Consider the following 15,058-nt stretch of genomic DNA (forward strand, 5'->3'; position numbering starts at 1 on the left):
GTTGGGAATATCCCATTCCACCAATCTCATTATTTCCCCATTTCTCCGAAAGTTTAACTGTATGGAATAAAAATGAAACAGAAATAAATAATAATATGAAAATCCTACAAGAATGCTTGTTCTGTTTCCACTCACCTCGGCACTCCATGGCTTATTAAAGAAGCGGTCCTTGTACCGGGCAAAACAGTTTAACTTGCTGTCTTACATGAATATTAAGAGACCAACAGCCAGAGATAAAAACTCCGTTTTGTTATGTCTTTATTTATTACTACAAAGTAACATATTTACATGGCATATACAAGGAATTATAAAAATTAAACGCTACTTTAAATTGGTCCGTCTTCGTCATTCGTAATAATTAGTAGAGGTAAAAGTTAAGGTCAAAGTGTGTGAGCAAATGCAGTCTTCTGGGTGAGTACGTTCACATATTCACGGCAGGCACAGTTCAGTTCAGTCGAGAGAACTATAAATATTTGTCCTTAAGGCTCTGTGGTGAGGGTTCTCCAGACACTATCATATACACGAGTTCCTCTCTCTATCTGTTGGCAACGCAATGTAGTGTTCAACGCTCGTGGCGTATCTGTTGACGAGAACTCACCGATTGTCTCTTTCCAAAATACGGCCGCTGCTTCTCCTCAAAGGATACGGCAGGGTAGAGCACAGCACAACACAGCATGGATCTTCCATGCCACAAGCAACAAAACTAAAGTTCGGTGACTGGATTGTTCCGACGGGACGACCAGCTGGTGAACGCTGTACCTCGAGAGTAGCCGGATATTCTGTAAAAACACAAAAACAACTATTAGCCTGCTTTTCCAAAATAACATGGTTATATCGTTTTATTCTTAGAGTTGGAGAAAAGTGCTAACGTGATGGCATTTAAATTGAGGCCCCACAACACGGCGAAAAGTCTTCTGTCTAAAGAAGAGTCAATACCAGAAAACTAATGAGGGCCTTTTCATATAAAATGCTTCGTTGGGCTTCAAACAGATCCTCACCAGCCAACTGAAAATGAAGCCTACAGAAAACCAATCCATGGTCACTCATATACGTGTATAATTAACAATGAAGAACCAATCATGGTCCCACTACATCCACGGCATGTAGTAATAATCCAAATACAGTAATCCTCACTTTGTGCAACCAACCGGAGAGTAAAATGAACACTTAGTAAACTGTCACGACAATCTACAAAGAAATCCTGAATTCAACTTTTTAGAATTCCAAATTTCTAGAATAGAATTCACAGATTTATATAATACTCCTTTCTAGAGTTTAAGTTATCCAGTTCTGTAAATATATTAATATCAGTGTATATGTGTGTACATTTATTTCAAAACAAAATAATTGTATTATGTTTTAATATTTTATGAAATTTCTTGTTGAAATTTATTCTGCATAGTGTCATTGATACCTATCCATGGTACTACGCAAGACTTCAGAATTCGGAAGACATCTGTTTACACTTGACGCAAATTTCTGTAGGTTGTAATTATCAGTCAACATACTGTATAAGAAGGAAAGTTGTTTCCGACAACAGTCCCATTAATATTTGTGTAGTTAAAATCAACCACAGAAATTAAGAGGAGTCCTTAAGATGAGTCAGAAGTTCGAAGTAAGTTAAAAAGTGGGATTCCGACTGACATTATTTAGGAGCTCGAAAAGTAGTTAAAATGTTTTCGGTGAAGGGATCTGCAGTGGTACAGAGGCCAGTTAGTTACTGCGAGGGATCAAAGAATAATATGAAATGGCAAGTATGACTTATTTCATTAAAAACAAACAACCATTAAAACTAGCCTCAATAGTGATTCGATTTTATTGTCTTAAAAATTGAATTAGAAACTACATAAGTAAATTAAGTTAATAAAACTTCAGTTATAAAAGAAATAGCAAAGTTCAAGCAGGCTGAAATATTGGCCGAACTGTCCACAGTTCGTGATATTGATATGAGTAGCATCAGTCACATCAATTCTGAGAGCCAAGTATGTCGTTATATTTAGTTAGCAACGGTATTTCAGACAAAGCAGCTGAATTTAAGCCGCAGTTCAAAACAAGAAATCATTACAGTGTTTTAATAGCCGAAAAAGCATCTAATCTTAGAATGGATAATTCGATGCGGCAATGGTTCAGAAAGCGATCTCTAAAAATCGAGAAACTTATGAAATATTCGTGACAACACTACTGAAATAATATTAATAAATGGAAAGCGATAGTTCTTTTTCATTATTTTCTCCTTAAAGGAATGTTTTGTGTTTTCGCTAGAGATTATTTTATTTTTTTTCATAGAAAAAGGAGAAACGAAATATTAATTATTTTTCTACTTACATTGAGTCAGCACCATCTTTGACATCGACCCACTGCGTTTCGTTTTTATTGTATCTTTCAAACTGTGGACTGCGTGAAGGATTTAGAGAAGACGCCCCGTCAGGTGGAACTTGCTGACGGGAACGTCGATTATTTCTCTTCATTGACTGATCATCTCCTAAGCTGTCCGAATATTCTCCGCTAGAGAAACAAAATTCAGTAATTTTAGGCCTTTCTGACGCAAAATACTGCATTATTTTCTAAATAGCCAAAAATAAACATGACAATAAGCAAGCAATCTTTATGAAGTTTAACATTAAGTAATTTTAAACAAAACCCAATGACATGAAGAAATAATTCTAAGAACGGGATGTTTTCCAAGGAGAAATATGAGGTGTCACAAAAAGTTTCAGGAATGTACTACACTACAAACAAACTTTTATCACTTATGCTGTCACCACAAAGTAGTCCACTTTAGACTTGGAATATCAAGTGGACTCTCTTAGTCCAGTTGATATTCCAAGTCTAAAGTGGACTACTTTGAGCCCAGTCGCCATTCCAAGTCTATGCCACTATGATCTTCTTCTGCACGCTTTGTGATTTTTCCTGGATCTTCCGAATGTCGTGAAATCCTCGCCCTTTGAATTAAAAAGCTTGGTTTTGAAAACAAGAATAACTCATATAGAGTTATAGCTGAAAAATACAGAGAACACAGGTAACAGCCATAATCCCCTTCGTCATATACTGTCACACATGCTGTGAGCAGTAACCAATCTTCGGAACGCCATTCTTCAGACATTTTTGTAGGACATCTTTGAGTACTCGTTAAAACGTCTTTTTAGAAATGCAGATTAATAGTTTGATTCGATGGAACAAATTCCTGATCCATGATCCGGGAATGTAAGGGATCACGGCTTTGCTTCTTGTGAACAGCCTGAATGTGCGATTTGGTTCTGTTAAAAGCAACAATAAAATTAAAGTGGCAGAGTCATTCTACTGACTGCATCTGGTATCAAGAGGAACAGGATGGAATACCCAGTAAAATAATGTTAATTTTTAATTCCGGCAATAATGTTGAGAACAATATTTAACAACTATGATTCCCTTAAAACCTTGAGATTATACATTGATTTTGTTGAACCACTTCAACGTTTAAACGACGACTTGAACCTTTTATCTTGCCAGAATAGCAGTGGCTTAAATCGACTTACGTTACAATAGCAATGTAGAAAGCAAGAGGGTAACAGAATACATAGAAGTTCTAAAAGTATATAAAGCGTCAAATATTGTGTGTGTGTGTGTGTGTGTGTGTGTGTGTGTGTGTGTGTGTGTGTGTGTGTGTGTGTGTGTGTGTGAGAGAGAGAGAGAGAGAGAGAGAGAGAGAGAGAGAGAGAGAGAGAAACCCGCCTAAACTGGTAATTCTAACTGACATTTAGATGGCGGCACTCACTAGTTGAACTTGTTCAACAAGTTGTTGAGTACTTGAATAAGTAACAGCCCAGTTCTTATAATCGCTGTTTTTCCATCCGGCGTGGAGAAGGCCTTAGTTTAAAACCCACGAGGTATACCTACACTAAGTATATATTAGAAGACATCGCGAGGACCGTCTCGTGATGTATAATTTAAAGGTATATATACGTCGTCCAGCTTTCCTTGGGATCTTTCCTCTTTGAAATTTTAGATGCGGAAACGATTATTTTAAAAATTATATTCATTAGTGAAAATCATGGACAAAACAGCCTGATAAAAAGTCTAGTCTTCTTAATCACAGAACAGGAACCATTGCTCATTATAATGCACCGCTTATAATGATTTTAATAATAATTATAAAATTGCTCATTATTATTGCATATAGTGCTTATATTTATTTATAGCTGGCTAAATCCATAACGTAAAATGTTCGCTTCCTTAATTAAAGTTTGAAAGCATCATTTCAAGAACTGTAAACCAAGAAGTGAAATTCAGTTTCACCATTATGAGAAAAGCAATGTATCTTACATTTCACTGTCATTTCACATTTATGCGCGCATTCCAAAGTCTCTGATACGCCTAGAAACATTGGGGAGAGAGAGAGGGAGGATTATTTTGTGGAGATACAATCAGTAGTGCCGTCATAATGTGGAAATGACATTTAATTAAAAATGAGATTTTTCAAAGGTGTTTCGATTTTAGAAACGTAAAATCATCTAACGTTTGAAAACTTCGACCAAGCATGCTTGGTCGACTGGTTTTTCTGGACGAACAATTTCTAATATTTCCTTAATATCGAAAGAGGAGATCAGCCTGGTTTTTGGATGCGATAGAACCAGAAAAAGAACTTAGAGATAATGATTTCAAGAAATATTTCCAGATATGGAAGAAACGCTGAGATACTTGTAGTGAAGAGTGTATATGATATGTATAAAAGGGTCATTAATGTGATTAGACTGATAAACACCCATAAATTCGGCGATAACATTTTTTGGAGAATCAGTCCGATTAATTTATTTTGACATCGTGTATAAATGGGTCATTAATGTGATTACACTGATAAAAACAAAACACAAATGACTTTATATCTAATAAGTATGAAAAGCATGAAAGATTTGAACGAGTCGTTTTCTTCGTGTCGGTTATCCACAAAAATTAAATACACTTAATGTACTTTACACACCACCACGATAAAATCGCTTCTTTATTCGGCAATACGTTACAACACCTTTACCGGAGCTTTGATGCAAACTGGATTAAAGTCCAGAAACCACAAAATAATAAGTTTTTAGGTGAGGAAAGGGATTTTACTAAAGGGAGAATGTGAGTGTCTTATAACGGGTGATTTCAATTTGCTCCTAATGGATTGGAGCAAGTGAGGAGGAAACTCGCTACGTCGAACAAAATTTTTAAACCAATTAGATGGTCATCATTTGTACCAACATAGAGAAAATACTAGGGTCAACAACATTCTACAAATTATCTTTACTCAGGAAGGAGACCACATCACAGAGTCCACAGTACTGGAACCATTTCATCTTACAACTAAGGGCTGTGTGGGGGGCGGGGTAACGTTTATTACTTATGGGGTTATTTTTTTTGTATATCTTCCTTTTGTATTAATATTTTAATTTTTTTTATTACTTATATCCCCTCTTTATATATGTATATCCCCGTAGTCCAATCCTCCCACTTAGCATCTGACTTGTTTGTTCTCAGAAGATTACCTGACTCGTAGGGGACCTTAATTATTTTAAGTATTTCTCCACAGGATTGGCTGAGTTTCGGAATGACAGACTCCAACACATGAATGTAAAATAAAACAATGTTTATTAACATATCATACAGAAACTAATAATAGTGACTTGTTATTTCATTAACCTTTATATGTGTAAATATCTTGTTCAAACTCAAATGTTTCATCATCAGATATCCTATTCTAATACACATTATTATTTATTATGCTATGGTGTCTCTTCATGTTCTTCACAGGGACTTCGATAGGTCGTGGCATACACTTTACATAGATTCTTCCAACTCTTCTTCTGAACAGTCTATATAATACACCAACAACTACCAGCCAATGAACTGGCTCACAAAAACCTTCAGAGTTCGTGTCTCAATTTGTAAGAAAATTTCATTTATTCAATTAGACACCTTTACTGCAATCAGGTTAACAGGAAATATTAATCAATTCAATTTAACATTACCCTTCAGGACCGTTAATCCTCTATACCTTTATATATATCACTTTTAAGTAGCCCCTACTCAAATCAGAAATACTCTCCACAAATCAACTCATTATAAATCAAAATTTCAACCTTTAACTTCATATATAATATAAAGAAACTTTCCCAACCTTAAACAATTCTCAGTTATCTATTATACCCTCTCCTTCCATCAAGCATTATTATGAGGAGCTTCACTTCAAATTATAGGCTACGTCCGTCTTAAATACATTACACTTTTATACATATATTCATTGCTTAAATCCCCCTCTTTAATTATATATACATATTTCTCCTAAAGTCCTCTCCTTAATAAATTAAGTACACCTATTTCGGTAGACTCTATAGCACTTACATGTTTGGCCTGGAACTTTCCTCTCTGCTCGGCTTCCTTTCATATCGGTCATTCAGGTACTGGAATGCGGGGGCGCTCTTTTGGGGATCTCGGTGATTTATGGTGTCTCCCTAACGGATACTGCGTGGCTGGAATCAATCAGGGTCGTATATTCTTTACCGGTCAGCATTTCGTCTTCCGTGGATAGAGTTGTCTAGTAGGTCAATGGTTCGACCACTCATTAGACTGGCTTTGCCTATATAATTTTCAGGATGTGATTCTTCCTTGCTACGGCTTCCATGCTTACAGGTGAACATTCCTACGGGCTGTCGGGATACGCAGAATTTCTATCGTTGCTTCCATCTACCTCAGGGCTGCAGCTATCACCCAAAGTAGACTACTGCTCTGCTTTGTATCGTTCTCCAACTCATTCAAATCATTCTCCAGACCGCTCCGAGAACTTCTTCCGACTCCTCCGAAAACTTCTTCCGAATGCCCCGAAACTTCTTCCGAATGCCACGAAAGCTTCTCCCTGAATGCCACGAAAACTTCTTCCTAATCTCCCTCTCAAAATTCCCTCCACTTTCTTCCTGGCCAATAGGAGATCTGCGCATCCCTTTACCTGTGCTCTCATTTGTCTCCTCTCATCTTCCGTGGGCGGGTCTTCTTCCCAACTTCCGTGGCCTAGAATATACGAGAACCATCTAGAACGAGAGGCGGAAGTTCAGGTTAACTGAGAAACGTCACAGCTCTTCCCGTGACCTCACGCGCGCACACCTGGTGACGTCGCCCACCTCTAATGGCGTTCCACTGTGAAATTTCTAAGAGAGCCAACTTAAGTGCTCTTGGCCCTTACTATGGTGCATCTGCCTCTGTCTTAATGGGGATTTGTCACGGTTATTTACTTTTACTGACTCGTCAAAGAATTTCCATACAAACAAACTACAACTAAACAGGGAGTGACTGGAAGGTATTTTTGAATTCCAGAGCTTCTTAACCCATGTTGTTTTTATCAGAAAACCACTATTCGTATCACAGTTAAATTCACATAATATTTAACAAATTTTATTAATTAATGTAAGGACGGGTCCTTACATAGCATTCCTCTTCCCCTAAAAAATTTATATTCCATATGTAAATTTTTTTCTTTCTTTCTGTCCTCAGACGGATTTTCCTTTATCCCAGATCCACTTAATCGACAGCCAATCTCCTCTAATTGCCTTTTTATATTTTCTAATTACACTTATATACCAGACATTACTTAAACTTATATTAAGCTTCATTAACTACTCCCATCCCATATTTTCGTCGAATACTGCTCCTAGATACATTTGCTGCATCCTGTTTATTTCCTTCAGTTTGTGTGCCTTCTCCTCACTGGAAGCTTCAGTTCTGTAATTTCCTAATCCTTCGATTCCTTTAATTTCTGTTGCTCCATTTAATTTGCGATCCTTCGCATCACAGCCATTCTCTCCCCCTTCATGTGTTTTCTCTCCCGAATGTAAACCGACCCTTTCTCTCGTTTCCAAAATTCCTACGTGTAACACCCTCCCCTTCTCTTGGCACCTTCCCTCATTATTCCTATTTGTTTTGGTGTTCTTATTTAATTTCCATTTGTTTTGTGTAACCAGAACTTTATTATCTGTGCTTGCCTTACACCCTTCTAATTCTTCCCCACTAGCTTCCTTTGGAGTTTCCCCTTTCTCTGGCTCATACTGGGCTCTGACGCCTGCCTTTCGCCTCCTGTCTACCTTTGGACTCGCCTGGGTATTACTGCCGAAGGTAATGCGGCCATTTCTCACATCTATCTTGGCTCTTAACTTCCTTAGGAGGTGCGTGCCTAGTATTGCGTCGTGTCGACGACTGTTTATTCTGTTTGCCACAAAATATGAATGGGCCACCAAGTTATCACACCCCTGTATTCTTACCTTGTCTCTGACAATGTAATCGGTGTGAATTTCTCCAGCACCTACCCCCTCCACAAGAAAATCGCGGCAACATCTTATATCTCCCTTACTCGGCCTTTTGCAGTATTTAATGAGGTAGTCCCACATTAAAATAGACCTCGAGGCTCCTGTGTCCACCAGAAACTTACCTGGTACCCCTCCTAAGCTGCCTCTCACATATAATAGGTCGTTTCTACTGCCATTATCACTTACCGCACCTAAAGATATGGTTTTTCCTTTGGCGGTGTTTGAGTGTAATGATGGCCTCCCGCAGCGGGCATGTCTAAAAGATCCATGTCTCTTGACTACGGCATTGTTGATGCGCTCTTGTTCATTCCGATACCCCCCTTGTTTTGCGCAATGCCTTTCCTCCCTGTGCTTGTCCATGTTTCTGGGGTTTTTTACGTGTGGGTACCTGTCTCGTTCCCAATACTCTTCTCTTTCCCAGCTTTCTTTAGCACCCTGTTTCACTTTGCAGTAGCGGGTCCAATGGTCTGAGTCCTGGCACTTATAACACCATTTACGACCGCTATCCTTGTCTCCCCCCTCGTATGTTCGTGAAACTGTACCCAATCTTTGTTTCACTTCCGTTTGTTGCTGATTTTCTCTAGCATCATTGCTTAAAGAGAGCCTTTCCATCATCCACTCCATCTTTCTTTCGATGCTATTTAAATGTTTAGCTAACCCTTCGATTTCGCTTCTCCCAAAATTTTCGCAGTCCTCGCCGCGTTTCCTACCCTTTCTTGGCATTTTTTTATTTTATATCTATTAATCTCTAGCTATCAACCTTAACTAATTAATATGTCTGCCGATTAATCTTTCTAGAATTCTTTAACTATATTAGATAATCTAATTCAATTTACCATTAACATTTACCTGCTTGATCAATAATCAATTAGTAAAATTTCAACACCCAATAATTATAAAACTTATTAATTTTTACCTATCTATCCTTGAGGTTTCCCTGTCCGGTCTCACTAATTAATTCAATTGTACATAAATAATAATTTCCAGTTCAACGCTAAATCAATACTTGTCTCTAAAATCCACCGTTATTTACCTGTTCCATCTAAAATTCATTCAACAATAATCAACTCAGTAATACATATATAATTCTAACTTACGCTTTCTGGCTCGCCAGCTGAATTTTTTCTATCAGTTTCAGCAACTGGATTACATATATATACATGTATATCTATTTTCCTGTCGTTCTGAACTCAGCCTTCCGTTGTGCAGAATTATCCTGGCTTTCGCTCGCCAATTGTGGGGGTGGCGTTTTAATGATGAAACAATCTATCTCTATTTATCCCTGGCTGGGTCGCCAATTGTGGGGGTGGGGTTTCTATCTTATATATATTTTTATATTACCTTTTATTTTGTTATTATTTGTTATTTATATTCCCCACTTTGCATCTGACTTGTTTGTTCTCAGAAGATTACCTGACTCGTAGGGGACCTTAATTATTTTAAGTATTTCTCCACAGGATTGGCTGAGTTTCGGAATGACAGACTCCAACACATGAATGTAAAATAAAACAATGTTTATTAACATATCATACAGAAACTAATAATAGTGACTTGTTATTTCATTAACCTTTATATGTGTAAATATCTTGTTCAAACTCAAATGTTTCATCATCAGATATCCTATTCTAATACACATTATTATTTATTATGCTATGGTGTCTCTTCATGTTCTTCACAGGGACTTCGATAGGTCGTGGCATACACTTTACATAGATTCTTCCAACTCTTCTTCTGAACAGTCTATATAATACACCAACAACTACCAGCCAATGAACTGGCTCACAAAAACCTTCAGAGTTCGTGTCTCAATTTGTAAGAAAATTTCATTTATTCAATTAGACACCTTTACTGCAATCAGGTTAACAGGAAATATTAATCAATTCAATTTAACATTACCCTTCAGGACCGTTAATCCTCTATACCTTTATATATATCACTTTTAAGTAGCCCCTACTCAAATCAGAAATACTCTCCACAAATCAACTCATTATAAATCAAAATTTCAACCTTTAACTTCATATATAATATAAAGAAACTTTCCCAACCTTAAACAATTCTCAGTTATCTATTATACCCTCTCCTTCCATCAAGCATTATTATGAGGAGCTTCACTTCAAATTATAGGCTACGTCCGTCTTAAATACATTACACTTTTATACATATATTCATTGCTTAAATCCCCCTCTTTAATTATATATACATATTTCTCCTAAAGTCCTCTCCTTAATAAATTAAGTACACCTATTTCGGTAGACTCTATAGCACTTACATGTTTGGCCTGGAACTTTCCTCTCTGCTCGGCTTCCTTTCATATCGGTCATTCAGGTACTGGAATGCGGGGGCGCTCTTTTGGGGATCTCGGTGATTTATGGTGTCTCCCTAACGGATACTGCGTGGCTGGAATCAATCAGGGTCGTATATTCTTTACCGGTCAGCATTTCGTCTTCCGTGGATAGAGTTGTCTAGTAGGTCAATGGTTCGACCACTCATTAGACTGGCTTTGCCTATATAATTTTCAGGATGTGATTCTTCCTTGCTACGGCTTCCATGCTTACAGGTGAACATTCCTACGGGCTGTCGGGATACGCAGAATTTCTATCGTTGCTTCCATCTACCTCAGGGCTGCAGCTATCACCCAAAGTAGACTACTGCTCTGCTTTGTATCGTTCTCCAACTCATTCAAATCATTCTCCAGACCGCTCCGAGAACTTCTTCCGACTCCTCCGAAAACTTCTTCCGAATGCCCCGAAACTTCTTCCGAATGCCACGAAAGCTTCTCCCTGAATGCCACGAAAACTTCTTCCTAATCTCCCTCTCAAAATTCCCTCCACTTTCTTCCTGGCCAATAGGAGATCTGCGCATCCCTTTACCTGTGCTCTCATTTGTCTCCTCTCATCTTCCGTGGGCGGGTCTTCTTCCCAACTTCCGTGGCCTAGAATATACGAGAACCATCTAGAACGAGAGGCGGAAGTTCAGGTTAACTGAGAAACGTCACAGCTCTTCCCGTGACCTCACGCGCGCACACCTGGTGACGTCGCCCACCTCTAATGGCGTTCCACTGTGAAATTTCTAAGAGAGCCAACTTAAGTGCTCTTGGCCCTTACTATGGTGCATCTGCCTCTGTCTTAATGGGGATTTGTCACGGTTATTTACTTTTACTGACTCGTCAAAGAATTTCCATACAAACAAACTACAACTAAACAGGGAGTGACTGGAAGGTATTTTTGAATTCCAGAGCTTCTTAACCCATGTTGTTTTTATCAGAAAACCACTATTCGTATCACAGTTAAATTCACATAATATTTAACAAATTTTATTAATTAATGTAAGGACGGGTCCTTACAGCTGCTTGGTCCATACAGTCCTTAGTTGTAAGATGAAGAAAGAGGTTGCAGATGTAAAGCGTAAAGGCCTGTGAGTTAACTTCGTGGCATCATCATCATCTTTCATAGCAGACTGCAAAGGGAGGGTAAATACATTAGGATTATGGAATACCTTTAAAGCAATAGTCACAGAAGCCATGAATGCATATATACCATTAAGAAAATATAGCACGAGGAGAATGCAGAGATGGATGGATATACAGCTGGCTAGCCAATAGAGTATAAAAAAGATGCATGGGAAGGTTAAAGAGCGATAAAAAGTACTAGAATCAAAAGCAGCTACGAGGTGAATTGTAAAAGTACCACATAATGTTCACAGCTAGATACAGTGGTTATAATCACCGTCCTTCTTGACAGTGGGTGCAAAAGGCGCGAGTTAGAATTCCGTTAATGATGCTAAAAGAAAGTTTTATGTTTTTTTTTTTTATTCCATGGCTAAACAATTCGGTCTAATGGGGAGGAAGATAGCTAGCTTTGCAATCCAAGAAATTTTCAGGTTTTTCGTTCAGCAAAACAGGCAAACCGGCCAGAGAATACACGTGATTATAATCTTAATATAATTTTTTTTTATTTATTCATTTTGTAATAGTACCATAGAGAAGGTTAGGGTGGCAAAGGCTGGCTAAGAGAGCAAATAACGGAGACAAGTAGTTTTTCATGCACGTGAATACAAAGAAGAAAACGAATCGGATTCTCGCGTATGGGAAAGTCTTGGATAACCCAGCTGATGTTGGCTGATGAATTGAACAGGTGCTTCGCAACGATCTTTGCCGACGAACGACACTTCATGCTGAGGAGAAGCGGTGCGAATGAGGCTGAGATAAATGACATTACCGATTTCAAAATTATGATCACTGTTTATTTGAAAAAAAAAATTTCGAGCCTAAAGGCAAGGCTTCAATAATTTTGAGGCTAGAGAGTGCATAGAACCATTAAGGTTAATTATGAGGGCATCATTCAAATTGGAAGCGATGATTTGGGCTGAAGAATTGCCACGTACTGCCAGTACATAAAGGCGGTTCTAAGAGTGACGTGGTTAACTATAGATCGATCATCTGACTTCAGTAGTTGGCAAAACCTTGGAGGCAATGATTAAGAGTGAAATCCAGAGACGTGTAGATAGAAATGGAATTCTGAAGGTCACACAACACAGTTTTGTTAAGAGAAAATCATGTTTAACTAAACCAGTTAGCTATTTTTACATACTTACTCATGATCTGGATGTAGGGAATAATTTCGATATAGTTTATTTGGATTTTGGCAAGGCATTTGCCTTATTCCCTCGTGAAAGGTTACTGTATAAGCTGGAACATATTGGGATTATTGTAAAGGTTCTAAGCTGGATTGCAGGGTGGCTGCAGGACAGAAGGTTGTGATTAACTGATATTCTTCAGATTGATGTAAAGCCAGAAGTGGGATTCCCCAAAGATCGGTGGTTCTTGGACCGCTGTCGTTTCTCATTTTCACAAACGGCATCGACAAGGGGATAAAGGGCGTAATGTAAAAAATTTACAGATGTCGTAAAATTGGAAAAGTATTTAATGATCAGTGCCAAGCAGCGTTCCTTCTGGATTACTTGGACAGGCTTCAAGGATGGTCAGAAAAGTAATAGCTCTGTTTCAATGCAGAAAATTGCAAGGTCTTACATTTGAGGAATAGCAACCGCAGAGAATTAAAAATAGTAGAGGAAGAATGGGATCTGTGAGTTACGATACGGTCAGATATAAAGTTCTCTGAGCAGTGTAAACATGGCCAGGAAAGTCCATGGTATCCTATCGCTTATTTATCGAACCACAGCCTGTAGACATATGGAGGATGCAATCTCGCTGTAATAGCCAAATGTTAAACCGCAATTGGAATTAAATTTTCAAGTATGGAAACCCCATCTCAAAAAGACATTGATCTTTGTTGACAGGATCGTTTAATAAATGTGGGTTGCCCAAATTTATTAAATGATTCGAGAACTAAGCATTATAAATTCAAATTACGGGGAAAGAGGTTTAGAATTACAGGAATTTTTCTTTTAGCCAGTAAGTTGTTGGTTACTGGAACAAATAACCTCCACGAGTAGTTGAAGTGCTAGCTTAGAGAAATTCAAAGGTCAACTGGACAACTACCTGAATGAGAAGGGAAACTTATACCTCTATTTTTTATATATTTCTTTTAGTTTTTATATATTTCTTTATATTTTATTGTTATTTTTGTTTAGTTTATTATTATTTTTATACATTTATTATTGTTTATTATTATTATTTGTTTGTTTATTTTATATTTTTTTGCTGGTGCAGCAAAAGCTTGTAGCTTCTATGCACTAAATATAAAAAATCAGAGAAGCATGTTTTATAAGCAAATGTAACAAAAAAAACTCAACAGAAAAAATGGTAAAGATCTTTCGATTATTCAATTACTGTACAAAGTTAGGTGTTGGTTTTTGAGTAATTTTTTTTATCAATTAAAACGTTATTAAGAAAGTTAGCCACTGAGTTTGCGACTATTTGTACAGATCACAGATTTAAGTCTCTTTTGGGAATTATAGTTGACGCTCGGGATTTAATTCAATTTGTAGAGATCAAGGCTCCGGTAAAGATACTATCATATACTGATGGATAATAAATAATTTTATCATGGATAAAGAGTGTACGTAATTTGAATCATTCTTTCTGCTAATTTAATTTGCTGCATGCACAGACACTTCGGGGATCTCCCTAATTCGATTAATGCTCAGCGTTATTTTATATAGGTTTGCCACTAACTATAGCTAATTTGAATACTCACAACGTGGGCAACGGCCGAGACCATAGTCCACTGAGGAGGAGGAGGAGGAGACGAATCCGAGGGGACGTCTCAAAAAAAAGAGACATTTTCATCCTGATTGTGATAGAAGGATATGTTTTTTTTTTTTCTTTTCTTGTTTGATGCTTTGGAAATATGAATAGCAACCACATAAATTTTGGTTTCGATCTGGCAATTCATTTTTTTCTTTATTTGCAACGCTGAATGAAATGATGTGTCACAATGGATAAAGTGGGATTCAGATCAGTGATTCGGTTTTTCTTTCTGTAAGCGAAAATACCCAAAACAATCCACGAACAAATAGTCAGTGTTTATGGAGAAGAGTGCCTAGGTTACAGTGTTGTTGCATATTGATATAAACAGAAGAGTGTTCCAAGAATCGAGGCATTAATCCTGAAAGATAGCCGTATTAGTCAAAGAACTAGCTGCGGAACTCCAAATTAGTGAAGGGTCTGTGGGGAACATATCCATCAACAGTTGCATATGAATAAAGTATCTACTAGATGGGTTCCCAGACCTCTGACCTCTTACCAGAAGAAGGAAAAGGCACAATGTGCATATGTTGTCAATGTG

At 37.6% G+C, this 15,058-nt stretch overlaps 1 protein-coding gene across 1 annotated transcript in view; it reads right to left on the reverse strand.

Annotated features, from left to right (window-relative positions):
* Window positions 1–241: 241 nt before the first annotated feature.
* Window positions 242–15,058, reverse strand: part of LOC150088213 (protocadherin Fat 4-like) — a 415,241-nt gene continuing 400,424 nt past the window's right edge. Inside the window, exons 64-65 of the mRNA XM_090369387.1 lie at window positions 2,326–2,505; window positions 242–779 (exon numbers count right to left, since the gene is read on the reverse strand). Coding sequence (XP_090225513.1) covers window positions 704–779; window positions 2,326–2,505 — 256 coding nt within the window. The 3' untranslated portion in view covers window positions 242–703. The remainder of the gene's footprint in view (window positions 780–2,325; window positions 2,506–15,058) is intronic.

This window comes from Mastigoproctus giganteus, chromosome 3, assembly GCF_048544385.1.
Source record: "Mastigoproctus giganteus isolate SK-2022 chromosome 3, ASM4854438v1, whole genome shotgun sequence".
Lineage (NCBI taxonomy): Eukaryota > Metazoa > Arthropoda > Arachnida > Uropygi > Thelyphonidae > Mastigoproctus > Mastigoproctus giganteus.